The 27,204-nt window shown below is 43.3% G+C and overlaps 6 protein-coding genes across 7 annotated transcripts in view; 3 read left to right on the top strand and 3 right to left on the bottom strand.

Annotated features, from left to right (window-relative positions):
* Positions 1-916: 916 nt before the first annotated feature.
* On the bottom strand, positions 917-2,410 carry RpLP0 (ribosomal protein LP0). Its single transcript, XM_017247143.3, has 3 exons — positions 2,264-2,410; positions 2,063-2,156; positions 917-1,995 (listed from the first exon to the last, which is right to left on the bottom strand). Exons 2-3 carry the CDS (start codon positions 2,114-2,116, stop codon positions 1,096-1,098), a joined length of 954 nt encoding a protein of 317 aa, XP_017102632.1. The 5' UTR covers positions 2,117-2,156; positions 2,264-2,410; the 3' UTR covers positions 917-1,095.
* Positions 2,411-2,639: 229 nt separating this feature from the next.
* Positions 2,640-3,808, top strand: LOC108129093 (dnaJ protein homolog 1). Its single transcript, XM_017247017.3, has one exon. It carries the CDS (start codon positions 2,790-2,792, stop codon positions 3,180-3,182), a length of 393 nt encoding a protein of 130 aa, XP_017102506.1. The 5' UTR covers positions 2,640-2,789; the 3' UTR covers positions 3,183-3,808.
* An 834-nt stretch (positions 3,809-4,642) lies between these two features.
* LOC108129085 (uncharacterized) lies at positions 4,643-6,463 on the top strand. 2 transcript variants are annotated; one of them, XM_017247008.3, is made up of 2 exons: positions 4,643-4,758; positions 4,823-6,463. In XM_017247008.3, the coding sequence occupies exon 2, from the start codon at positions 4,829-4,831 to the stop codon at positions 6,179-6,181; it is 1,353 nt and encodes a 450-aa protein (XP_017102497.2). In that variant the 5' UTR covers positions 4,643-4,758; positions 4,823-4,828; the 3' UTR covers positions 6,182-6,463. The 2 variants fall into 2 exon arrangements, with proteins under 2 accessions (XP_017102497.2, XP_017102498.2); XM_017247009.3 differs by having other exon boundaries at positions 4,696-4,748.
* Positions 6,464-7,286: 823 nt separating this feature from the next.
* LOC108129174 (uncharacterized) lies at positions 7,287-11,514 on the top strand. The gene is made up of 5 exons (XM_017247132.3): positions 7,287-8,571; positions 8,680-9,439; positions 9,526-10,229; positions 10,300-10,871; positions 10,934-11,514. Exons 1-5 carry the CDS (start codon positions 7,831-7,833, stop codon positions 11,004-11,006), a joined length of 2,850 nt encoding a protein of 949 aa, XP_017102621.2. The 5' UTR covers positions 7,287-7,830; the 3' UTR covers positions 11,007-11,514.
* Positions 11,515-11,808: 294 nt separating this feature from the next.
* On the bottom strand, positions 11,809-12,881 carry LOC108129094 (uncharacterized). The gene has a single exon (XM_017247019.3). The coding sequence runs from the start codon at positions 12,596-12,598 to the stop codon at positions 11,978-11,980; it is 621 nt and encodes a 206-aa protein (XP_017102508.2). The 5' UTR covers positions 12,599-12,881; the 3' UTR covers positions 11,809-11,977.
* Positions 12,882-15,472: 2,591 nt separating this feature from the next.
* The window catches only part of Oct-TyrR (Octopamine-Tyramine receptor), a 29,411-nt gene continuing 17,679 nt past the window's right edge, over positions 15,473-27,204 (bottom strand). The window contains exons 2-3 of the mRNA XM_017247116.3: positions 17,074-18,594; positions 15,473-17,018 (exon numbers count right to left, since the gene is read on the bottom strand). Coding sequence (XP_017102605.2) covers positions 16,626-17,018; positions 17,074-18,462 — 1,782 coding nt within the window. The 5' untranslated portion in view covers positions 18,463-18,594 and the 3' untranslated portion in view covers positions 15,473-16,625. The remainder of the gene's footprint in view (positions 17,019-17,073; positions 18,595-27,204) is intronic.

The following is a 27,204-nucleotide window of genomic DNA, read 5'->3' as shown; positions in this document are numbered from 1 at the left end:
GCCAGTGGCGCCTGAAATTATGCAATGTCTTTATTAATTTATCTCAAACCAAATGGGATCCCCTAGGGATGACAACGTGACTGCATAAATGAGATAAATATTTTGTCTTCATCAAGGAGGAAGAAATTTAAAACTTATACACATGTACATAATAATGAAAAAAATAATGAAAAAAGACAATTTATTGAACTGAGTCTCTAACATACCTTCCTTAAAAGATTTCAACCCCTACAAAAGTCAGGTTTAATCTATGAAATTAATAAAGCTACCAAATTACCAATAAAAAAAACAATCTATATCAAAACTAGTATTCTCTCACGGTTCCACCTCAAAGTTCTTAGTTTGGCCAGAGATTTATTTTTTCCAAGCCTAGCCAGCAATTTCATACCGGCTATTTATGCAATGTTTAACGTGGCCCTCGGCTTCGCTCAGCCCTCTGCCGCTTCCCCAGTCCTTGCCTTTCGGCCAGCCTGCGGTAGGCGACACATTGACGCGAGGGCGTGGCACTTTCACGCCCCGGTCGCGTAACTCATTTTCGCCCGGCGAACGAGAAAGAAAAGCGCAGGGAAATGGAAAAGGGAGAGAAAGTTTCTTTTGCCCGCCACTTGGCACATTCTTAATTTCTTGCGTATTTTGTCAAGACAAATTGAATTTTTATGAGCGTCGCAGTCGCAGTCGCCGTCGCCGTCGCTTTTGCGAAAAGCAAAAGAAATCGCAAAAGTCGCAGACGAAGCCAGCAGAAACTTTAAACTTTTCTCATCTTGTGAAATTCATTTTATCACAAGTAATTACTTTGTAAATATCCGGAAAGCAAGAAAGCAGGAGCAGCTGCCAGCCGGCACCTGCTGTCCGGTGGGTCCTTAAAGGATAGTAAAATGGGTTTAAAACAGTTAAATGGAAATAAAAAGGCAGAGTGTAAGCTTCCAAACAGTTTATACAATGTTTTTCGCAACTTGCCATTGGGTCCGTCAAACCGCGGCAATTATTCGCACTGATAACACATAATCAAAGATCTTAATGGGTAACTGTTGAAAGCAGAAGCAATCGGCTGTGGGAGCCGCACGTGCTGAGGGGCCAGGTAACTCTGGAAGCAGCTTAGTCGAAGAGACCAAAGCCCATGTCATCGTCCTCCTCCTCGGACTCGGACTCGGCCTTCTTGGCCTCCTCCTTCTTCTCGGCAGCACCTCCAGCAGCTGGGGCAGCCGTGGCCGAGGCGGCGGCAGCGAACTTGCTGGGGTCCTTGATGTACTCCTTGATGGTGGTGGCCTCCTTGAATTCCACGTCGGTGGTGGCGGCAATAGCCAGCAAGTTCTTGAAACCGTTGGCGATGCTGTGCGGGGCCGAGGCGATGGTTGGGTAACCCACCGACAAACAAACGGCAGCCAAATTGGCCACTCCCTGTTGGAACTTGGCGCGCAGATCCTCGGGCTTGATGTCCAGAATCTCGGGCGAGAAGATGGATCCAGAGTCGTACACCTGGTTGACGATCAGGCCGTACGAGAAGGGCGAGATGTTCAACATGTTGAGCAGCGTCGCCTCGGAAGCGCCCACCTTGTCACCGGGCTTAAGGATGGGCACATCGTTGATGATTTCAATTGTTCCCTTGGAAATCTTGGTAGGGATGGACAGAGCCTGGAAGAAACTGGTCTTCTCTGGTCCCAGACCGGTGTTCTGAGCCGGGATGATGACGTTGAGGGGGGCAATGGCACCGGGACGAGCCGGGGCGCGAACCTTCGACTCGAGCAGCTTATCGCGCACCTCAGCCAGATCGCCCTTGGTGAACACAAAGCCCACGTTGCCCTTGATGTGCGGCAGCAGCTTCTCCAGCTGGGGGTTGTTCTCCAGATGCCCACGGATAGCCTTGCGCATCATCGTGTTCTTGCCCATCAACACTACGGCCAGGCCACGCAGGCTGGTACGGATGTTTTGCATCTGCTTGGAGCCCACATTGTCGGCGCCCACAATGAAGCACTTGGGGAACTCGTCGAACAGTTCCTGTTTTAGAGATTAGTCACGTTAAACCAAAACGCGGATATTGGAAGAGGATAATTTAGGTACTTACCACAACCTTGATGAAGTACTGAGCCTTCCATGCTGCCTTGTTCTCCCTAACCATTTTGATGCTGTATCAGGGACTCGTCTACTGAATTTAAGAACTGCAATATGAATTGTATTGACGGTTGTTAATTGTCGCATCTTGCTTTTATTTTTATAAAGGAAGGGCCCAGGATCGCCCATATTTCCGAATATTTTGTCGACTTACCAAAGCAAAGACTTTTCGGTTTCGCTCACAGAACGGAAAGAGGGTAAGTTGGCGCCGGAAATAGTGATGCGGAAAATGTAAAAAAATATCGATATCCTAAAATATCGTACATAGATTTAGGTGGCAATATTCGATATTCTTAGCATGGTATAAATAAGGTATAAATAAAATTGCACATAAGAGTCACATTTGATTTTTTAAATAAAATTATTTTATAGATAATTTATTGTAGCTAGATTCAGTTACAGATAAGTTTTGGTAAGTTTGCTGAAATAAGCAATCAGTGATGCCAGACAGGCGATAATGTACTGAACCATGACAGAAAGTTGGAGATGACACTTTTCGATAATACATGTTTTTCTGTTAAGGGGGCAACATTTTTCGATAGCAAACTCTACAACCATCACTGAAAAACAAAACACAAAATGAAATAAGTTTAGTTTGTCTGCAAAACGTAAATAGTGCATCTTAACACCTTATAACTGGAAAGGAATAAAGAATTTGGAAGTTAAAGTCGTTAGTCGCAATGGGAAAAGATTACTACAAAATTCTGGGCCTTGAGCGGAACGCCACCAACGAGGAAATAAAGAAGGGATACCGCCGGATGGCACTCCGTTACCATCCGGACAAGAACGATCACCCGCAGGCAGAGGAGCAATTCAAGGAGGTGGTGGCCGCTTTTGAAGTTCTCTCGGACAAGGAAAAACGCGAAATCTACGACCAATTTGGGGAGGAGGGCCTACGGTGCGGAGATGAGCAAAATGCAGCGACCTTCGGCCAGCCCACGTCAGACATGGTGCCTTTCATGTGCGCTGTCGGAGGAACCGTGCTCTTTGCTTTTGCGGCGTATAAAACGTTCCAATTTTTCACACGAAAAAAGGAACCAGCTTCAAATACAGATGGGTCTTCGTCGGACTAACCTCTTCTACCGTAAAAAACATTAATTAGAAATAATTATTTTTTCTTGGTAATATTTCTCGAATCATTTCGGATATACTTCTTTTTGATACAATTTAAATTAATTTCTTTTTTAAAGAATGGACTTAGCACATTATTTTTTGTTACAAATATTTAATGTATATATATATTTCCCTAACAAAATGTTATAATTTTAAAATTTGGCCTTTATGTTATAACATTGAATTATATGTGATACCTCGATTTTTGAATCTTAATGATGATCAGTGTAATTTAAGATAAGATATAAAAGTTGCTAATTTTTAAATATTAAAGTAGAAGTTCGAAGTTAAACTAGACAAAAATATAAATAACGTTACGAAACAAATAAACAGTTTACGATTGTAAATACAGAAACATTGTTAAATAATAAAAGGACAAAATTGTAATTTTTGTATTTCAACTGATATTTATGAATATATTTCTTAAAAACTAATTGTTAATTTTTTTAAACATAAATTTCAAAATGTTAAATTCTATAAGACAGTTCTATTATTATGAATCAAACAATAAATATATAAAGCACATTACGAAACACAATAAATAAAAAAAGTTTCTACGAAACATTGTAAATAATGAAACGAAAAATTGTAATTTTTAATCAAAAAGAAAGAAAAGCTAAAACCGGGCGAAGCTAAAGTTAAGTTGTATTATCAGTATTTAAAATAAATACTAATTGTGTGTATTAATACAGTACCAGCACCTTCAGTACGCAAAACATTCCTTTTAGATAATTAATTTACACTGCGTTGCCCACTTTTAGCCAGAATTTTAATGCCCTTGGCAAAGGGTGTAGAAATCGCATTTGACAAAACCAGGCCACATGAGATTGCGATGATCTTGCTGATAAATGCTAAGTGCTCTTGGATTAAATATAAACCCAAACAAAATTCTCTAAAAACAAGAAAGGAAAGCTGAATTCGGGCGGAGCCTCTATCTTCAAAAATACCAATGTTGGTATTTCTACCCAAAACCATTTCCGATCGTTCAGTTATATGTATAGCAGCTATAAGATAGAGTCGGCCGATTGTTATGAAATTTGGTAGGTCGGATTAACAGCCCAAAAATAGAATCTGTACTAAGTTTCAGCTTTCTATCTTCAAAAACACGCAAGTTGGTTATTATTATTTTAGTTATTTCCGACTTATATACTGTGTTCAAAGAAAAGAAAGTTATGTGCAAAATTTCAAGCCGATAACTTTAAAACTGAGAGACTAGTTTGCGTAGAAACAGACAGACGGACATGCTCATATCAACTAAGGAGGTGATCCTGATCAAGAATATATATAGTATATAGTGTCGGAAATGTCTCCTTCACTGCGTTGCACACTTTTGACCAAAATTATAATACCCAAGCGTATGCAAGGGTATAATAATACACATGTGTTTTTGGGAATCCCCGTTAATTTCCAGGGCTGGAGTATGAGCTCCAAGTGGCAGCTCTCATCAACCTCGGCGATCTATCGATTTTAAATTATATATGTATGTATGTATACATTTTATAAAGATTAGGACGTGAAGTGCGAAGGTAAAAAAATGTGCGAAAATAAAATGTAAGGGATTCCCAAAGAAAGTTTATTGATGAACTTCTTTTTATTATAGAAGACAATGAGTGAAGCCTTTCAAGATCACTATGAGGTTCTCGAATTAAGTCGTGACGCCACAGCCACGCAGATTCGAGATGCATATCGTCGGCTACTCCTCATATGGCATCCCGACAAAAATCCGGATGGGAATGATTATATTAAGAAGATTATCACGGCCTACGAAATCCTGAGCCATCCTGACAAAAAAGCTGATTACGATAGGACGCTGGCAAATTTTACCCTTACTCAGCCCAAGAGTTACTTTTTCATACCGTCCTTATCTATACCGTCCAATGCGGAAAAGCTAAAGCTGGCATGCTTTGTAGGAGGCGCATGTGTGGTAGTGGCCTACGTTACCTACAAGCTGGTGCGACAATCGGCTCCGCCACCTTTACCACTGCCATTGCCCGCCGTTCCAGTGGAGACGCCGGTAGAGCCAATTGCAGTCACCGTTGCGGAGGAGCTAAATGCACCGCACCCTTCCTCGCTCTGGACGCTGATTTCATGGCTGGCCGCTCTGAGATCCAAAAGAATATTGATGAGGAACGGGAAACTGGCACAAGGACTTGCGCCATCTATTTCCAATTCAACCACTTCTTCAGCGGCCAATACAATCGCGAACGCGTTATCTTCAGGGGCGCGAAACAGGATTTCATCCGTTGCATCTGGAATGACAAAAACCATAAGCCCCGGACTGCCTAACCAGTCTGCTGCTGCCAATTCGGTTACCCAACCGTTAGCGACTGTGGCGGATAGCATGCTTTCATCGGCTGCCAAAGTAGTGCCGAAGACTGAAGGTTCATCGGTAACTAACATAATACATCTTCCACCACCAACCACCCAGACCGCGGCAGCCTCTTCAGCGAAATCTGAAAAATTGACGGGTTATATATTCAGCCAGTGGAGCAGAATCCCTAGCTTTGCTAATAATGTAAAGCCCTTTACCATTGCTTTCAAAAATAATATGGTTGAAGGAACCAACAATGCCTTGAGATGGACTGTTTTGAAGACACGGCCCTATATAGAGTCTGCTCCGAACGTCATTAACGGGGCAATGACTACGGCGTCCAACGCTTCGTTAAAAGGAGTTTCGAAGATTAGGAATCTGTTTCCAAAAACTAGGGGACTAAAAACACATTCTAGTACAGATCCAGCTCCAAGCGACGCCATTAAAGGGACAACGACTATGGCTTCCAAAGACACGGTAATAGGAGCCACCAAGGTCGGAACACAGTCGCAACAGGTCCCGGGCTTAAACAGTGAAAATACCAAAGGGTCTAACTTCCAATCACCCTCACCGCTGAAGGTGACATTTTACGTTGGTGGATGCATGCTGGTTTTGTATGGAACATACCAATTGGCAAAAGGGTTCTGAAGCCCACCGCCACTGCCACCGCCACCTTCTAAAACTGAGGCTATGGTAAGTGTGATGAAACATGTTGGTAGTGTCTCTTACGATGGAATAAAATCAGCTGGTAGTGTCTCTTATAAAGCAGTGAACTATACTGCCCAGGCATCAAAATCAGGAATTAATAAGATCTGGAAATATGTAGGCGGTTCCTAACAATCTAAAAAAAGGAGAAAATATATGTTTTTTTTACCAAAAATGTTATATCTAATATAAAATAAATAATACTAAATACAATACATTTTTCGAGAGGTCTTGTTTCTTTTGCGACAGAAGTTTGGTGTTTCAATCTAAAACAATCTGTAAAGGAAATTCGCCCGATTGAGATGCAGTTCAACGTCAGGAAGAAGTCCGACGCATCAGCCGTAAACTATCGCCCCGGGAGCTCAGATCCACTTAAGAAGCCTGGAAGGGGACGCATAGGGTCGCAAGGTCGTAGTCGGATCCCTGAAAATAATAGTCCTTCGGCCGAAGGAAGATGAGAAAAGCCACTAAGACTGGTGATGTGTATGCTACTAAACTGTAACATTAAATAGCCAATGGAAAGTGCACCCAGGCTGGAATATACTCAGCAGCTTGATCAAGGGCCGGAGCTTGGCTGGTTAATTAAATTGCCTATATTATTGGCTTAATAGGCTATACTTAAAGGGCCCCAATATTCAACGAGGAGTAGAATGCGTTGCTTCCTACAGGATTCTCGGTGCAGGTTTCAAATATTTGGAAGGCATAAATATTGGCGGAAGCTACTGGTCCGATCTGGAACGTAATCTTTGTATATTACCTCAAACTATACATTTGGGTACAATGTTTTGATTCGTTTGTTTCGACGCCTTATTCATTAAAAGCGTTGCCACTTAAAAATTTGTTAATAATTTATCGAACGTATCGATTGTTTCTTATTCGATTATTTCAATTTTGGAAATCATAATTAAAACATAATCATGGGAATAACAAATAAATTTTGATTATAAAAAACCCAAAATAAAGAAGTTTGGAAAATATATATTTAAAATGTGTATAAGTTTTCTTCATCAACTGTGCATCCCTGGTATAACCACTGAAAATATAAATTGAATTTTCGGCTGGCAATATGTCCGGAAAAAAAGATAAAGCAGAGACTCACAAAAACAGTTATCTATGTTTTATGGCTCTATAAATATATTGAAATTAACAACAACAGACATTAAGTAGTTATTTAGAGTCGTGGTCAAACATACAACTAAATTTTAGCTTGAATTTTTCTAAACTGGCAACACTGCGGCTAGATGTGATGCACAGCACCAGCACCAAATTCGCGGATTTAGATGTTCGCTCCTCTGCGCGCCCTGGAAATAAACAAAACCATATAGTGGAAGTGGAGAGAGCCTTGCTGAGCTTAGTGCACGTGTGGCAGGAAGGCAACAGTCAGCAAATCTTCCCCACAGAGGATTTAATGATCGAGTGGGTTTCTGGCTGGCAGAGGCGAGTGCGATAAGAGCGGATAAGGCAGAGGGAAGTCCAAATCTTCCCATTACTGCGCATTACGTTGTGGTCAAGCAGCAACTAACTCTCAAGAGTCGGGTGTCAGAGCGTCGATCTACCTCATAGAGAGCAGCAGCACCACGGACTCCAGCGCGATGTCGACGGCACGCAACTCCACAGACCCACCAAGCCTGACCGTTTTGCTGGCCACAGCAAATATAAACGATAACAACAACGGTAGCAGCAACAACAAAAACGGACGCAGCCGAAGCAGCAGTGCGACCAAGAACAACAACCTTACACCGAGAAAATATATGGCCCCTGGCTCATCCAATTCCTTCAAAATGTGCCCTCCCGGAAGTGCAGGAAAGACAGCCAATCACTCCAACACTAACAACAACAAACAACTAATCTCGATCTGCCAGCGCGTCCAGTCGGGTCAAAAAGTCATGATCATAATGCGGGGACCGTCTGGCAGTGGGAAATCCACTCTGGCCGAGAGTTTACTCCGTCAAAGTCGCCTCCTCGATCGCTACGCTGTCACGGACTTTGTTCTCAGCACGGACGACTATTTTAAAAACCGCCGTGGATACGAATTTAATCCCACTCTCCTGCCAGCCGCCCACGACTGGAACAAGGAAAGGGTGCGCGAGAAGGCCGTTCGAGGCTGGAGTCCCATCATCGTGGACAATACCAATACGATGATCTGGGAGATGATGCCCTACGTACAGATTGCTGTGCAAAATGGATACCTTCTAGAGCTGCTTGAGCCACAGACCAGCTGGTGCAAATCTGCCAGCAAGCTGGCCCAAAAGAACAGCCACCAAGTGCCCCGTGAGAGCATACAGCGGATGCTGGAGCGTTTCGAGCGTGCTAAAGCGGAAGATCTTGTACAGGTGAGCTTTTAAAGGCTATACTCAAAAAGGAATATACTCATGACATTATGATTTCTGTGTGTGTAAAACATGTCCATTAACGTTAATCTCCATCTTTAAAACTCACAGATGCTAAAGGACACCAAGTATACAGTGACACTGCCACAACTCCGACAATGCCCGCCGCTACCATCCGTTCCCGTTGTTTGTGCTTTGAATGAAGGCGGTGCACCGGAACCAGAGGCGTCACCTCCGCGAGACGATTCCAAAAACATCAAGCTGAACGCCAATGCTTCGAGCTGGGTGCCCTATGAGCAGGGGGCGCCTTCCTACTGGTCCCAGACTGGTTCCAATACTTTGGAGGCAGCAGCTCCGGCCACTCCTTCTGTAGCTTCTTGCGACAAATCGTTGATCGAACTGCTTCGGGACGAGAGCGCGTCAGGGGAGACGTCCCCAGGGGCGGAGGAAAGCGAATCAAAACCGTTTCAGCGCCATGGCCTTAATTGTCCAAATGAGCCAGCTGGCTTCGCCCTGCTGCGCCAAATGTATCCCAATAAGCAGCTAAGTGGTCTTTGGGACCTTTTCGTAAAGTGCAAGGCGGACGTGGACTGGGCCGTGGATATCCTTCTCAAGGAAGACGAACTAAACGCCCAGACGGCATCAGATCCGTTTGGCATGGAAGCGCCTCTAAGTCCAGAGGAGCTTGCCCAGTTTCAGTGCGACTGCCGAGGGCCTTCACTTCCAGCTGCACAAGCCCCCGAGCAGGCCCCACTTTCGCCATTAACCACCAAGCTGGTCCCGAAGCCACAGCGACAGTCGCGCAGCAAGCGGAACGCCTCGACCAACAACAAGGAGTTGCAGATTCAGATCCAAAACTGTTTTGTTTTAGGTAACGATTAAAGCTACGCCTATCTACTACTAAAGCTATTATATTAAAGCTGAAATCCGTTCCTTGTTTGTTTTTTTTACTTTCAGGCGACGACCAGTATTCGGAACACACGCGCAAGATTCGCGACATTCGCAACGGAATCCTTGATCAGCCCATTTTGTCTGAGCCAGAGGTGCCGGAGGAGACGGAACCGGAAGAGGATGAATGTGAGGACAATACCTTGATGGAAATGGAATTGGATCCGAGTCTCATCCAGCAGCTGCGCGCCCAGTTCCATACGGAAGACGAAATGCTGCCGTCGGAGCAGGATGTTCCTACTGCCACCAAAGTTTTTGTGCCTCTCCAGCTGGCCAACCAACTGTACATGCTATGGCGGGAGGCGGTCTACAACCAACTGGAGGAGCAGCGGCAGCGCACACTGCGGGACGACGAGCAGTTCGCCCGCTTGCTGAAGCATCCCGGCTACGCCGAGTGTAGTGAGTCGCCCAGCAATGTCGGGGAGCTACTGGACATGGAGCTAGCCTGGAGCATCTACAACAGTGAACAGCTGGCCGCAAAGCAGACGGCTGAACTGGCAGCTCGCCAGCAGGCTCCCAACGATATTGCCACCCACCTGACGAAGATGAAGCTTTGCGAGAAGTTCCCCGACATACCGAGCGATACCGTTTTAGAGATCTTCGCGGCCACGGGAAGCAACTATGGCCGGACAATCGAAGTTCTGGACAGCAACGCTCAAAGCTCTCTCAGTGAGGCCGAGCTCTACGAGCAGGCTGTCCGTGAGGGTGAAAAGGTGAGGAAGGCATACGAATTGTTTTTAAAACGCAACCTTAACATATTTCTTTCTTTGGCCCAACCTACAGCTGAGTGCCCAGGTGGCGATTGAGGAGCAGAAGCATCAGGAAGAGCAGCAGAAACTTCAGAACTCCTTCGGTCAGGCACAACCCTCCAGTTCCAATTCATCCTCAAACCGGTCACCTCTGCTCCACGAGGAGGCCAAGTGTGCCGCTCTGCGGGATTTCGAGGAGACTCGCAACTTAGCCGCCCACCACTCGCAGCTAAAGGCAGAATGCTACCTTAAAGCCAAGCAAGCGGTGCAGCGCGGCAACGGAAGCGTAGCCCTCTACTATTCGGAAATAGCCAAACTGCACAAGCAGAAGATCGACGTGTTCAACCAACGGGCGGCCAACTGCATTATGGAAGTGCACCGCCACACGCAAAACAATCCGGATCTGCTGGACTTGCACTACCTACATACCGTAGAGGCGGTTAGCTGCTTGGATCTTTTCATTGATAGGCACATTACCGTCCTGCGCAACTGTACGAGGGTCTACAAGCACGTCTTCATCATCACTGGCCGCGGCTTGCACAGCGCCAACGGCGTCTCCACCATTAAGAACCGAGTGAAGGCTAGGCTCGGCGAGCGTCGATTGCGGTGAGTGCAGTACTCCACTAATCTCAACATTTTTCATTTCTAAACATATTTAAATTCAATAGGTGGCAGGAGGTCAACCCAGGACTGCTGCGCGTCAAAGTGTTCTCGGCGTCGCGCCACTCCAAGAACTTCTGATGGGGCGTTATGGGAGTCGCATAGGAGTAGGGACGATGAACAGAGAAGCAATTGTGCTACCTCCAGCCGAAATCCTAATTCGATTTTGTACCAAAGCTTACAAACCTCGTAGTGGACTGATCCTTGCTCTCCTATCCTACCGGCTGCCTTACTTACTTGCGTATGTGTTCTTGATGCTTCGAACAACATTCCCGCTTTTTCGGATTTTCAGCCCAATCTGTCTTTGTAATTTAAGGATTTTGTACTCATTTTAAGTTTTTTTCCAGCTTCCAAATTAGGATTCGCGTCAAACGAGAATTCGTCGTACAAATGTTAAAGTGGTGCTGAAAGAGTTGCTTGAAACTCGAGTATCTTCCAAAGGGATATCTATAGGTACATCTAGATTACATATGTATTTTTGTACTCAGTTTTACCCGAATCACCACCATATAGACTTAAGCTAATAGTAATCTTTAAATAATCATTAAAGCTTAGTTTTAGAAATAAACGTTTTTATTTTTTTATTCAATGATTCTATTACTTGTATCTTCTATTCTGGAGGACAACACTGGTAGTCCACTTGCGTTCCAAGGCCACGAACATAATAAATCCAATCTGGTCTGGTACCCGGCTAGTATCTCGTACTTTACCCTTGGGAAGACTACAACCAAAGTCCCTGGCTTATTGCTGATATTCCCGTCTGGCGGGGTTTTATTATGATTAGCGATAATTCCCAGGTACAGAGGATTATCCCATACCTCCCGACTGCATGTCTACCTGATCTTTAGACAGATTCAGAAACATTTGTCAAGGTTTTGTTAATGTTTGAAACATGGAAAGACAATCTTTATTTCACAACTACATTAGGCTGTAGCACGGTTGGGCAAACATCTAAGAATACACATGCATGTGTACAGGAGAATCGTTACTTAGTCTAGAAAATCGATGGCAGTCTGAGCGAGGGCTCCGTGGCTTTGGTTGGGGTTGACTGTTTAGGTGGGGTCCTTGGTCGGAGACTGCGCCGGCGACTTTGATAAGTGAGCGCATGGCGATTGGTTTTCCTTCCCGCCATTCAGCCGGTTGCCGATGGCCACCAGCTCCATAAGATTGGCCCGGCTGCGCTTAGGTGTAAAACGCGTTGAACTGGGGCTTCCAGCGGCGTTTGCCTTCTCCCTCGGCGGGGTGTGCAGGAAAACGCCTTCGAAGATGGTTTCAAGGTTGTTGCTGCTCTTGGAGGTGTCCGCGTCGCTGGGCGGGCTGATCTGGGCGTTTATGTCGTGCAGGGCCACAAATTCCGGATTATTGTAGCGCAACTCCTCCGAAGACTGATGATGCAGCTGTTGCTTGGGGGTTTCGATATCCGATAGGTTGAGGTCGTCTATGGGAGAGGGCGTCCGCCCGTGTGGACAGAAGGCGCGGATCTCGAAAGCAGGTAGTTCGTCCCAGCTGCCGCCAGACTGCCCAGCGTCTTCGTCTCGTTCGAAGGCCAGCGAGAGGTCGCTCTCCGCCTCCATCTCCATTTCATTCTCCATCTCAACGGAGGAGAGCGAGCAATGTAGGCGGAGGGAGCTGTTTGCCTGGTCGTCCGCGCGCGTATTTACCGAGGTGTCCATTTGCTCTGGCGTGTCTGGATCGAGCGTCGTTTCCTTATATTCATGCACGGCGAAGGCATTACTTGAGTTTTTCTGCCTGCTCGCGACCAGGTTCGCGGGAATCTGCGACCGCAGGTAGTTTAAATCGCGTCCTTTGCCTCTGCGTGGATCGCGAATTTTCCGGGAAAATAATTTGAAAATTTAAAAATCCAACAAAAACAAGCTCGACAGGGGTGGAGAAACATCGGGTGCTGCCAACTTAGCTATTTCTCGATTCCGCATATTTAATATCGCTAGGAAAAATTTAACGAAAAGTATCGCAAATAAAAAAAACGTGGAATATTAATATTATTAATATTATTTATAAAATAATAAACAAACAAATATATATAAAACTTCCAAATAATTTGTGTGGTACTGTGCTACTTGAAATAAAATTGAAATAAAATAATCACACGATTCTTGCTTGACACATAGATGGCGCTTTTACAATAAAACCCCAATCTCGAAAAGGCGCCTTTTTCGTAATATATACAATAAAATCAAAAACTCATCAAATACTCCAAAACACTGCGAAACACAACAACGAATAGACAATTTAAAACAACTAAAACCAATACAAAACAAAACCTAAGTACACTAAACGAAACACCCCATAAATACTCAATAAATAGCTGAAATACAAAAAATTAATAATACTTAACAAAAATAATATTCTCAAATGTACATTTTATTTGCAATAGTAAAAATACTCTTTTCCCCCACCACCTTCGAGGTAGAGTATAAGGCGCGTTTTTTTTTAAGTGGTATCCCCGAGAGGCCTAATCCACTATACTAAAACTAAACTAAGCTAAACTAAGCCTAATTTAATTCTCTCTACAATATCTCTTGATATTTCGAACTTTTTCAATACATTTTTATACTCTCGGTAATTCGAAGCAACAAATCAGCTATTAAACAAAACCACGCGGCAATTCGAACTAATCGGCGTCGAACCCTCGACAGTTCAAGGTTTAAGAGAAAAATGGGAAAATGATTGTAAGAACCTTTCCCTATGTTCAAACTACGTGGCTATTTATCACGCAGTTCAGCGCGCTGTGGTTTTGAAAAGGGTATTATAAAACCCTTGAAAAGGGTCGAGCGACTAAATCCTATAGCTGCCAAATAATTGAACGATGGGAAAAGGTATTTGGTGAAAATACCAATTTTTATATTTTTGACTATAGAAGCTTAAGACTTTTTTTCAAATTTTTTATTGTACTAAATTGGTTATATATTCTTATAAGGATCGGCCAACCATATCCAATGTTTACGATTTATATCCGGTATAACCTGCAATATTAATTTCGGCTCCGCCCGAAGTTAACTTTCCTTTCTTGTATTTATCATAATTATGCTTCAGTTGTATTTAATTCAATTCAAAGTTTTATTTATTTTCTATCACAAAATACGAAAAAATTTTCTAGAACAATAAACCCTTGATAATTTAAAGAAAAAAAAAAGGAATAAAATGTTTCCAAATTCAAAAGGATTTGGATTTTTTTCTTTCTTTGATCAACAATTTTTTTTTAAATTTATTTCCAATATCACTATTTTTAAAGAATTTATATAATCTTTTAATCAAAATTTTACATTAGATTATTTTTTTGAAACTTGTTGTTTATTGTAGCATCCAATATTTATTGTGAAAAGCGGCCGGAATCTGAAAAGGTTGACTACTATGTGTTACTAAGAAATGCCCGGTATCATACCCAGGAAAAACTCCATCATCGACGTCCTTACTTGTTTTTATATAAGAGTTTTAAAATGAAAATTTTCAATAATTTGCAAACATTTAATTAGCCAAAGTCAACAAGTGCTCGAATGAAGCGTGTAAATCCACTTAAGACTGGGGCTCACGCTCTCCAGCATACCAGAAAAAAATCATCCAATTTAAAGATACTCAAAATATAGAAACATTAAATTGAAATATTACTAGTTGGTAATTAATAAGACCAATTACGTTGGTTAGAAATGCTCTGTAATGTTAATGAGATAATTTGGTTATTTATTTATTTCAGTGCAAAAGGTAAGTAAGCTCTCTTTCTGGCTATTCGATCTGTTTGTCCAGTTAAAACCAAAATATTGACCCTGACCGACTCATGAATGGGAACAATGATGCGCAGAATCTGGCCCAAATCGACTTAACTCAACTCAAGTCTATGGATTTCGATACGATCGCGTGCCGCGTGCTCGGTGCCGATCGATGTTCAATCATTATCGCTCATACGCCCCGTCGGACAAGCCGACCTAACCACATGGCTGAGGGAGAAAAAAGCCAGACATGGCTTGTATATGTATATGTATATTTGAAAACAAAAAAACTCTTGCTTAAATTTATTATAATTTTTTAATACTCTTTTTTTAGTGTACAAAAAATCATTTTAAGAATATAAAATGTTCGACAGTTCGAAAACTGTCGGCTAGCACTTTAAGTTAAAACTTTTTTATGAAAAAATTTATAAAAATAAATTTTGCGTGTTGGTAAAATATTTTTTTTTATCAACAGCAGTTTTACCCAAAGTCCAATTCAAAAACAGGTCTATTTTTAAGGAATAAGAAAATCATATGATCATAAATGGGATCCAAATGTTGGACGATGTATAATCAGACAAAAAAGTGTAGTAAAGATTCTATGCAATTTTGTATTACTAAATAAAAAAAGTTATTTTTTGAAAATAAATTCAATTAATCAATGATTGTTAATTCAATTCCCTCAAATATCATCCAAATGAATATCCCGAAGTAAATAATCTATTTTAAATAGAAGTTAAAAGTTAAATTTTTGTGGGTGCCAAAAGAGATATATATTCCAAAGAATCTCAAGACGAAAACTACGGACCATATTTCTTCGTAACTTTTATTCGAATCTGTCTTTTATTTGTTTCTTTAACGCTCAGCTTGCACATGCCCGTTAAACACGTTAATTATTGAAAGTATCGTACATCGTTAAAATTCATAAATGGGGTGTATACGATATAGCATGTACTTTATTTTGGTTTATACATCGATTTATAGTTCTCTGAATTGCTAACTCGTTTGCATTCTGCAAAGTGCAATTAAACTTGTCCTATCTTAGAAGATTTGATGCGCAAGCTTTTAGCTGCCCACTCAACACATTCGTTTCTCTGTCATAAAAACAATTAACGATAAATTATTTAACAAATAGTTTAAAGCGTATTAAAAGTATACATTAGGTTTAGTTCTTTAGTTTTTCATTTACCTACAATTAAATTACGATTAAATACAAATTTTTAAAGTAATGTCTAGAAAACATATTTTATTTTTGGAAGTATTTGTATTTCGCTTATTTCCTTAAAATATTTTGAGCGCAGATTTGGTTTAACTACATTTTGCATTTTTATACGCATAGAGTGAAACACGTAAGTTTTGCCACAATATTTGTGCCTAAATATTTAATTTAATATTATTAAATTCAATTTGATGCATTTCTCGTTCGGGTGTTGCTTAATTTGCGTTTAACATAAGTATATTATGTTTAATATGTATATATGGCTATGAACTTTTTTTGTGAGTAATTTTGTTCTCTCAACTGGGCTCGCATCTGTTTTAATGTTTTCAAGTGAACCACCACAACCAGATTTTTCATGAGTATTTATAATTTGAATTTATTGATTGTTGATGGAAAATAATTAGGCAATGAAAAAATAAATAGGCAATTAGGAAATTAAAAATAAACCTAGCTTTAATAGTGTTTTTTAAATATTAAACTAAAAACAGTCAAGAACAAATAATGGGGATCTTTTAAATTATTTCACCTTTAGGGCTGAAGAAAACTTATAAAACTATGTATATGAAAACAATATTGCAGATACCCATTCTTCATGAAAACCATCCATTTCGGCTGAGATCTCTACTGATCGGTTACGTTCACGTGGTCACCTCCTTAAGTTTGGCACTAGCTTTGAGTAATGCTCTCCCTCTCAGTCCTTCCGTCCCGGCGCCAGCGCCCATCTCCTCCGGCTCCCCCCCACACCCCCAGTCGTTCTCAGTTCAGGCCCAGCAGGCGCTTGAAGGCCCGTCGGTAGTCGAGGTTGAATATTGTGTAGATGACCGGGTTCAGGCCGGAGTTAATGTAGCCCAGCCAGGTGATGAAGTTCTTGAACTTGTTCGTGGGGCAGCAGCTCTGGCAGAACGGCAGGATGACATACATGAGGAAGAAGGGCAGCCAGCAGATGACGAACACGCCCATAATGATGCCAAGGGTGCGTGCGGCCCGCCGCTCCTTGGACAGCGAGATCTTCTGCTTCTCCTCGATGAACTGGTTCACGCCACTGGCCTTCTTCTGCAGGGGCGTGGCGGATGCGACGGCAGCTCCTGTCGAGGATTGGGGCGGGGTCAGCTTCAGCGAGGTCTGCTCGTCCGTCTGTGTTACGCAGACCTGTAATATTCCATTATTAGTTGAAAAGTCTTAAGGATACCCACGAGAGACCCACCTGAATGCATCCTTTGGGATCGCTGCCGCTCTCCGTGCTGATTTCTGCGTCCGACTTCCCGCCGGCGGACTGCCCGCCTCCGCCAGCTGGCAGCAGCTGCTGCTCCCCATGGGGCTCACAGGTGGACGAGGACTGCGATTTACGGACGCCTCTGGCCTTGCCGTGCTTTATCGAGTCCTTGATCTTGGAGCGGCGCGACTTTTTGACGAGCACGACCACGTGCTGTTGCTGGTCGCTGGAGATGTGCGAGCCGGGTCCGGTCCTGGAGGCCTCCTGCACCGGCGGGTGAGTCTCACTGCTGATGCTCTCTTGGTCGTTTTGGATCATGGGCGCGGCGAAGGGGGCCCGATCCCTCCCGCAGCACAGCCAGCTGGTTAGTAGGCGGGACTTAGACCCCGCAGCGGAAGCAGAGGCCCCTGCCGGCGAGGAGTTGGTAATGGGCTCCAGTTCCGTGGACTTGAGGGCAATGGTGTTGAGCTTGTTCGCCCTGGCTCGCTCTCGCAGACGTCGACGTGTTGCCACGAATATTTCGATGTAGACCAGGGTCATGATCGCCAGCGGAATAAAAAATGACCCCAACGACGAGTAGATGACATAGCCGCGCTGCGATGTCAGCTCGCAGGGTGTGGCGCTGGTAAACTCGTCGGGCCAGTCGTTCCAGCCTATCAGTGGCGGACTGCTGATCAGGAGCGACAGCAGCCACACGCCGGAGATGAGAAGCAGGACCCGGCCCACCGTCCGCTTCTGGGCGTAGTTGATCGGGTCCGTGATGGCCCAGTAGCGGTCCAGTGCGATGGCACACAGGTTAAGAATGGAGCTCGTACAGCAGAGCACGTCACAGGTGAGCCACAGCTTGCACAGGTGAATTCCGAACTCCCAGCGGCCTAGGATCGAGTAGGCCACGTTGAAGGGCAGCACCAGCAGGGCCACCGTGAGGTCGGCCACCGCCAGCGAAACGATGAAAAAGTTCTGGACGATGCGTAGGGGCTTGTAGGTGAACACGCTCAGGATCACTAGAATGTTTCCAATAATGGTCAGGACGATGATGACCGACAGGACCAGGGCGGTCAGTAGTGCCTCCCACTCGGGCACCGCCAACTGAATTCCCAGTATGCTGGCGTGCAGCTCCTCCACGCCGCCTCCGCACTCCCCCGAGTCTGCCTCCGGCTGGCCGGTGCCTAGACCCGCCGCCACAGTTGTCAGACCCTCGACCAGTGACCCGGACACGTTGGCAGACGCCGGAGTCGTGCCCTCCGGCCGCTCGAGGCCAGACCCAGCTTCATTACTTCCGCCGGATTTCGCAGTGCCTACGGACGCCGCCGCGGTAAGAGCCGCCGCTGCCACCGTAGTGGTGACATTTATGAACAGGATCTGATCTGCAGAGGGCATGGTCCGCCTTCTTTTTCGCTTCCGCCTCCACAACCGCAACCGCCTTCGTCCTTCGGGCTGCGGTTGCCCTCACATATGCGGTGTATCCGACTCGATTTCCGGAGTTGGATTGTGACTTCTGATGTTGGATGACTGCGGAATCAAATGAAATGAAAAGTGGTGTAAAGTTTAAAATTTTGTTAAAAGTGTTTCTTTTGTTACAAGTTTTAAAGGCAACCATAAATAAATGAAAATATTGTATGTATATTTAATTTATTTTTCAAATCTATTTAAAGTGGAATTTTAAAAGAGGTGATGATCAATAAATCTGCCCAGGAAGCGTAAAAATCGAAAGCTACAAGGACTTGGAGGTAATTCATAATTTATTTGACAAATCATGTCGCATTGCTTATCTTTAGGATAAGATGTTTCCAGGAAATTAAAAATTCCAACTACTAGAAAATTCTAGATGCTTGGAGTAAGTTTTTCTTCCAAACAGAGTATTCCAGGGTCTAATCTGAATACCCCTTTACCATCCCTATCGCCTTTCGATAATCATAAAGTAATTGTTGCCGTGCTTTTCCAGTTTTCACTTGACACTGCTGCTTATACTCAGTAAGCTCTTGCGAACTCTGCTCTATTGGCCCTGCCTCCCGTGTCCTTTCCCCACCCGCCTATGCCCAATGTCAGTTGAAAGAACATTAATCAAAATAACCTGCTCATAAACTGAGCTCCCCAGCAGAGCGCGCAAAATGGAGGGAAGCCAGGAACAACTTTGAAGCAAACATTTTCATTCAGCCAAAAATTGTTTTGCGTTTTTTGGCCACCCGGGTAGCGCCTGTGAAGGATGGGAGGAGGATGCGATGGGCACTGGGTGGTACTGGCGGATTGCTAATGCCCCTGAATCCCACCTTGATTTCTGTCTGCAAATGTAAAGCTTTTAGCCGGGGAGCGAAAGGAGTATTTTTGCGATTTTTTTCTCCTACAAATAGATTGGGGAAAAAGTTTTAAGCGATTTTTAGTTGGTTTGCCAACCAGACTTGAACGCGATTTCAGTTCAAGGGTGCTCAAAGGGATCCTTTAACCCATTCGTACTAGCACACAGCCAGTTTCTATCCAACTAGGACCCAAAAGAAGAAAGCTAGTTATAAGGCTTATTACTTGTTTCAAAAAGTGTACAAAAATCTTTCATTCTGATAATTTCAAAACGAGTTTACCAAGTCTGTCTTCGGATTGGTGAGACTTTAAATTGATTTAAAAGTTTTCTTGGCGCTTTAAATTTTATTATCGATGATTCGACTTTAGAGGACGTCATGGCCTAGTTCTGATAAAGGAATAACTCGAGGGCGAAGATTTTGGCATTTTGCTTTTGGGCCGGCCTGGCCGCCGGGTGATAAGCTTATTACAAATCTCCTGATTACAGGGCCCGAAGAGCTGGCCAGGGACTGTGTTTGTGTTCCTGGGTGCCCCATTGCGGGGGAATGAACAGCTTAGGATAGTTTGGGCCTGGCTCCTCGGCGCCTGGTTCGCTCCTTCCGGCTGCCGCGGGTGTGGGGAAAAGTTTTGAACTTGTTATGCAGTCGCCCGCAAAGGAAGCGACCTTGACTGGACGGCTTTTCCACATACATACATTCAAATTCGCACAAACACATGCTTGTGTCTGAAGGCGGGTATACTTTCCCTTTTGCCAAACTTGTCATTAGCTTCTGCGTGCTTCGGTAGGATATGGGTGGGTATACTGCAAGGCCAAGGCCTACCTTGCGTGGCAACTTCGTTTAAAATAATTCAATTATGAGTTATGGTTGTAGCAGGAGAGAGTATCCGATCGTCGGGGCCTCGCCTTCAGCCCCGTGGTTCTTTTTTTTCCAATTTCGGGCCTTGTCATGCTCATTAAATATGCAAGAGTTTCGGCATATCTGCAAGATACACGCATCCTTGTCCTCCGCCACCCACGCAGCTTTATTTATAGCCAACATTAGCCACTTGGCCGGCTAAAAATACATGGCCGAAACGCCTTTGATGCTGATCAACTCTGCCTCACGAAACGAACGAAAGAGATACTAATAAAATATAAACACGGCCACATGCAACTTGGGGAATTTCTGATAATTGGCATTGATGGGTGTACGGGCCACGCCCCCCGCCCGAGACCCATCGACCAGCCCCTCCTGTTTCATTTCATTTGCATGATTAATGTGGCGTACCAGGCCCACACACCCGAACACACTCTGCTTAGCAAAGTCGACCCGAAGGAAAATTACGAAATTTATAACAAACAATTGGAAAATGGCTTTGCTTTGATTTCGGGACGAGCTCTTTGAGCTCCGAGAACTTTGAATATTTGACGCGTAATTAAACCGAGGGCAATTGATTGGAAATTATGAAAATATTTTGTGAAACGCCCAAGTAAACAGTACTGGGCCATCAAAGGAATGCCAGGTTCGCAGGCGGGGTGGTTGCCCTGCGATGTTGGCTTGAATTCCGTTGGCCGGCCAGTTGACAACTGGCTTAGGTCTGTGTGCCAGTTTTCCATTTCCCTCCGGCCACCTGTGCTCCAGTACTGTTTTTGCCGTTTCTCCCATTACAGGATACAGGAACTGCGGGCCAAACTAGACTAGACAAGGCCCACCAGATGAAGGTCGACCGGAGCTCAATAAAATGCAATCCAAGTCGAGTCGATTCGATTCGAGTTCAGTTCAGTTCTGTGAATGGGAAATTGGTTTGGTGCAGGAGGGAGGTCCTTATCCGCACACGGACAGGCTGGGCAGCCCATTCAGAGCACTCACGCACTGCGTCCAACCATCAGCAACCCCCCGCTCACCGCACCCATGCAATTTTGCGCTTTTATTACAAAGTCGACGACTTTCGAAACAGTTTTGGGCTAGAAATTGGATTAGCGTCACGGAAATGTTTCGGCCGGAGTGCGCCAAAAATTAAACAACTTTCGGGACTCTCGTTCTTTTTAAATTCCTTCACATTTTGCGGGTTTAATGCATTTTTAAGGAGCAGTGGAGGAACCATACATCAACACACAGGCAGGTTGCAAATTTGTTTACGTGTTGGTGCGATGCTCCGCGCACTTCGTGGAGTGCGGATTCTTGGGTGTCCTCTCCGGTTGCCGATCTCTGCTTCTGGCCCTTGTTGGTTCCATGTGCCATGTGGGAAATTTCCTCGCTCGATGCCATTCTTCTTGCTTTTTGTTTGCCACTGACAATAACACGAGGATGTGCCTGAGGAGTAAGCGCTGCGCCGAAGGGCTGGGACTGGCTCGGAGGCGGTGTGCCGGGGAGCTGGATAATGCATGTGTGAAATCGGGGGCTGCTTGCCAAATGAGCAGCAGATTGATGAAGCAGAAAATATTCGCTGGAAAGTAATGAGCGCCGCTGCCACTGGACTGATTGAACGGAGACGCAGCAGTGGAGTGGGAATCGTATTACGCTTTTCATTCATTTTCTTATTAATTTGTATACTTAAAAGCTTACTTCATTCGAAGGCAATCAGTGATGAGTTCTTATTTTATTCATTTGTTTATCCCTCCAAGAAATCAAAAATAAAAATTAATATGCCCAAACTTTCTGCAAATTGGTCCTGTTCTGGCAACTTTTTCCTGAATTCCGGCAGTGTTGATGCCAGTGTTGAAATGTCAGCAATTTGTGAGCTCTTCAGAACTCCTGTCCTGGGACCTGAGTCCTGACACGTTTCTGGTAGTTAATGCGGGCCAAGCTATTCGAAAATTGATGCGTCCTATTGAACAATCGCAGCGACATTGACAGTAAAAAGGAAGAAGTGCCAGTCAATTGGACAGGAGGACCGACAGATTGATGGACACTGAAGGACGGTGAGGCAGAGGTTTGGGGGAGAAAGGCGTATCTGTCACTGATAAACATGCAAATCATCCTCATTGGCAAAAATCTACCATGGAAACTACCAAAAAGGTTTTCACAAGTCTAGCAGTACACTTTGAGGTTGAAAAAGAGATCTATTGAACTATTATCATACGAGGAGTTCCAACGCTTAAACAGCATAGCATATGTAGGTAGTTGTTATACCCAGTACTAGTTTGGTAGTGACTGATGTACAGGTATAAGTAGGTATGTAGGTATAAGTAACAGATAAAACAGACACTTTTTAATTAAATTGTTTAAAAAAAAATTTATGGAAATGGAAAAATTTATGAATGAATAAGTTACCGATATAATTTTAATAGATATAAAAATTATTATATGTTCAATTATTTATTATTAATAATTATAAACATTAATTATAATTAATTTGCCCTTAAATAATTTTTAAATTCATATATATTATATTTATATATATTATTTAAATATATAATAAAAGACAAAATAGTTGATGGTATCCTATATAGACTTTATTGAAATGCGGTTATAAGATTAGTCTATGGCAATGCTTATTAATTTCAAAATTCAGATATTTGCAGTTTTTGTTTGATCTGTTTTTCAACGTTGAGTTGCTATTTAAATGATTGAACTAGAATGAGACCAATTGACTAAGGAAACAAGACAGTAAACAAAAGATTTGTTTTAATTGAAGATTCACAGATATTTGAAGCCCACAACATGTTCTTCCATGCAATGTTAAAGACAAATTGTTCTGCACCCACATCTGTCCAGAGTACATTTTTTTGCAGAGGATCGCTGCCTACATACCCAGCTGTCAGTCAGTCAAAAGTCGCACTCGAATGCACATTTTGTGCAAGTGGCATTGCCAAGCGAATCGAACCCTGGCCCAAGACCCCATCGAACAGCAGCCAAACATCCGAACGTCGAACTCTGAGGACTAGGGTCGCCCAAAAGGATGCGATGGCCTGACAGCTCGCCGAAAGTTGCAAATGGAAATGCATTTTCCGCTGGCACACGTCCAATGTGGGCGCTTTCATTGCAGATTGCTCCTCCAAGTGCTTTTCGGCGATTGGGGGTGGAATGCTGGGAATATTTGCCCGGCACTTGCATATTTAAGCCTGATGAGCATGTGCTTAGCATGTTTTGGATATATGTACGTATGTATGTATATAAGTATTTTCCTTTTCTCAACATTTTGAAATAACAAGTTGACACATTTGGCAAGAGTCAAGTATGAAGCAAATATCTTGTTAGCCCTGCCCCTACTTCATGGTCCAAGCAGTCCATAAAACCCACCGATTGCTGCTTTAAGTGATTTCCATTTACAATTTCCTCACGCTTTGATGTTTTTCACACTTTTTAATCGATTCAACATGTGTTTGCCTTTCTGGACTGGGCCTTGTGGGGCATCGCAGGCCATGAGGGCAGGGGTCTGGACGTGGGCGTGGGTGGCTTCCTGTTTCCATTAATTCCCAGTTAGCTGACCCTGAAAGTTTTGTTTTTGTTTCGGCTTACGCCAAAATGTTGAACTATTTGTGAATTGGATTCCCCCCTAGACTGTTTGTTCGCCCCGGGGGGGCTGGCAGAATCAATTTGTAAAACTAATTAAGGATATCATCTCTCTGGCCGAGCTGTGTAAGCCAGTTGTCGCCTTCAATTAGCTAAGAGCTGAGTGTTCCTGGCCGAGTTTGGGTGTGTCCAGAGTGTCGGCCGGTCCAATTAATGTGACCGAAGGCGCAAGTGAATCAAGCGGAACGGCAAGCCGTGCAAATGTGTTTATACATGCGTGTATGGCTTCAACCGAATTGATTTGATTGATTTGCAATTCCATTCCTCGCCCAACCGACCCAAGTGTTTGATTTTTCCGCATTCGACTATTTGCCACTTTTGATTTTTTGCCCAAACAAATCCGAAAGCCCTTTCGTTCTTAAATTGATATGCAATTGGTTTTGTTTTGTGTGTCTGCCGATTGTACTGTGAGTGGTCATGGAATTTCAAATTGCGATCGAGTGGGTTGCTTGAAAACTTTTTGATTGCAATTTAGCTCAGATTTGATTTGTTGGACAGCAGCAGTTGGTTAACTGAGCCAGAGCCAGAGCCAATCAAGCCTTTGTCGTATTGAATATAATGTTTTGTATCATATTCCAAATCAATATCCCCCTGCCGTGTTCCAGTGTCATTCTTTGTCCTCTTTGAATAAATTCTGCATTCGTTTGTGGTCAGTCTGGTTTTCTCGGCCTTTTCAGATTGGCCAATAAAAACATTAGTGTATGAGCTCCTTATTGGAGGTGTAATATTAAGGTTTTATGGCGCTGCGACCCAGAAACAATGGCAGCGCAACCCTAATATAATAAGCTTTGTTATGGGCAACTTTCTGTTTCCCAATATGTGTGAAATAGAGTACGGGAACCTTTTACTAACCCCGACTGCCTACGTGTCGAGAGGTTTGATTGAAAAGCTATGGTGGATCCTTGCAGTCGTAAAAACTAAAAGGACCACAATACAAAACTCGTTTGTAGGGAAAGTGCCGACACACTGGGTCAATGGGGCGACACTCAGTCTACACTGATAAAATTTGTATAAGATTCACTAAAGTTTAAACAAAGAAATGAATGAAGTTCCTAACTGAAGAACTTTTCACATGCTTTTAAAAACTAACCCGTCAACTTAAAATATGTTATTTGAATATGTGTCTTAAAGATGATTTGGAGTTCCCAAAAAATAGTAATTGTAATTGACATTTTTCGAAAGTGTTCCATGTATGGTATGCCCCTCGGACGACTGCATCGGAGAAAAACACAAAGACCCCCATTTCTATAAAAGCTTCGGCGAGGCCCCATAAACTGCGACTGTTTATGGACTTTGGCATTGATTGGCGGACATGTCTGGGCATTTGGCAATCGAAATCCTAATGCGACTTGATTCGTAATCGTTTCGATTACATTTTTTACTTTTCTGATTACGTTTCGATGGCTGCAAATGTGGCGTAAAAAGTAACAGAATTAACGAATGGGATTCTTCCACTTAGCCAGCTCATCATTTCTCGATTTGGTGCCGACTTGGTCCTGGGTCTCGTCCCTGATATCACTCCCCTCTCTCAGTTTGAATAGATGCATCAAAATCAGGATTCAGTAGCAGCATTTTGTTTTCCGAATTCTGCTTCCGCCCTGCTGGGGTGCTTTAAAATTCATTGCATTGCTCTGCAATCCAGTCTATAGTTGATGACGTCTCATCAATATGGGTCTGGGGCAGCAAGCAGAAAGCTGCTGCTCCTCCCCGGATCCGGAGAAACTCGAGTCATCCCCGCAGAGGCAGCTTTGACATTGAGCGTATTTGTCAGGCACCCAGGCTCCCGCTCCCCCAACAATTCCCCAATTGATAGTCGACTTTCTCGACTCTCGGAGTTCCTCAGACAGAAGGGACGACGTTCTACGAGGGGCAGGAGGAGAGTCCTGTACGTGCCTGGCAGTGGAATCGCTTTGCCTTTGCCTTTGACTCTGACTCCATGCGACAGAATTTACTTGTTCGCATTTATTACATGCAATTTGGCGACCCACTGGTGTTGCTTTATGTTGTTTACTGAACTAACTGCCATTTCCCAATTCCAAGTCATGCCAAAGACGCCCGAGGAGATAGGAAATGTTCCTACTTTTAAAGGTTCCCAAACCACACTTTTGTGTGGCTTTGCCAGATTACAAGGAAGTCTCTTTGGGTGTATGAACTACTACAATTCAATGTTTTTATTGGCAATATGTGTTGAAATTGAAATATATATTGGACATTTACACATTTCTAAAATTTTTCACATAATAAATTGTCTGAACATTTTTCAAAAATATAAACAGACCATTTAGACATATAAAAAGCTTATTTAGAAAATAATATTAGTATTATTTTATTAAAAAAAGGGGTCATCTTAGTTGTCATCTAAATGTCCAGATAAACAGTCAATTTCAAAGGATTCTTAAAGTTACGCCTACTACAATGCTTTTGCTGCGATTGGATTTCCGTTCTGAAATTAGAATGCGTCGCAGTCCACACTCGTAAAAAAAGCTCATTTTAATTAATAAAAGTGCTGAGACAAATTTCGGGCTAAAAATAAACCAAATCCACTGATCTGGATCGGCAATAATCGGCCTTACTCTGGTGACAGGTGTCAGGAAAATGATGGATTATCTTTATACTACCATACTAATGGACTATTCGTCCGTCGGAGATAATAAGGCTGAAAGATAATGACTAAATTCCAGGCGTACTTACTATGATTTCCTGGTATCAGAGATAATCAGCATGAATCGTTTCGCAGGAATAATCAGTGATCGCGCAACCCTAGTGGTATTTGGACATAAATGTCACAAAAATATAACAATTTGTGATAAATCTATGTGTCAGTTCTGTCTGAGGTTTTCCTTTGGCCATAAATTTTCCCTCGATTAACGCAAACGCAACAATTGCTTTCCCCGAAGCTCTGCGTATTTTTAGTGACACATTTTGTACTTTCGCCAGTCGTGACATGGACACGGCGTATAAATCATATTTGGCAGCCCATTGGCGTTGCCCTTTCCCACTAGCTCCCTCCTAACTGCCGTTGCAACTTTATTGATAGAAATGTTTGCATACATCCATGCCCTCACAAAACACTTGAAATATAATAGCGATCCGAAAAATTGTAAGCACCAAGAGAAAAATAAACATCGATATATGGACGTGTACATCGTATAAATTAAACAATCATGCCGCACCAATTGATGTTTATTATGTTCTCGCCTGACAGTGCCCTCCCCTTCCGCCTTCCGTGTTCGGCTGCACATGTCCAACTTATTTTTTATTTGGCAAACTTTTCCCCCAGCTCCCCAGTTTGTCTGATGTCGAGCAGCTGCAGGTGTCGTCCAAATTGAAC

This window comes from Drosophila bipectinata, chromosome 3L (assembly GCF_030179905.1).
Source record: "Drosophila bipectinata strain 14024-0381.07 chromosome 3L, DbipHiC1v2, whole genome shotgun sequence".
In the NCBI taxonomy this organism is placed as follows: Eukaryota; Metazoa; Arthropoda; class Insecta; order Diptera; family Drosophilidae; genus Drosophila; species Drosophila bipectinata.
This window is presented reverse-complemented; position numbering and strand designations above follow the sequence as displayed.

Bases quoted from the DNA above. Each gene is read 5' to 3' on its own strand.
- RpLP0 (XM_017247143.3), bottom strand. From the start codon at position 2,116: ATGGTTAGGGAGAACAAGGCAGCATGGAAGGCTCAGTACTTCATCAAG. The intron at 1,996-2,062 runs GTAAGTACCTAA...TCTCTAAAACAG, and splicing joins AGTACTTCATCAAGGTTGTG to GAACTGTTCGACGAGTTCCC.
- LOC108129093 (XM_017247017.3), top strand. From the start codon at position 2,790: ATGGGAAAAGATTACTACAAAATTCTGGGCCTTGAGCGGAACGCCACC.
- LOC108129085 (XM_017247008.3), top strand. From the start codon at position 4,829: ATGAGTGAAGCCTTTCAAGATCACTATGAGGTTCTCGAATTAAGTCGT.
- LOC108129174 (XM_017247132.3), top strand. From the start codon at position 7,831: ATGTCGACGGCACGCAACTCCACAGACCCACCAAGCCTGACCGTTTTG. The intron at 8,572-8,679 runs GTGAGCTTTTAA...TAAAACTCACAG, and splicing joins AAGCGGAAGATCTTGTACAG to ATGCTAAAGGACACCAAGTA. The intron at 9,440-9,525 runs GTAACGATTAAA...TTTTACTTTCAG, and splicing joins CCAAAACTGTTTTGTTTTAG to GCGACGACCAGTATTCGGAA.
- LOC108129094 (XM_017247019.3), bottom strand. From the start codon at position 12,598: ATGGACACCTCGGTAAATACGCGCGCGGACGACCAGGCAAACAGCTCC.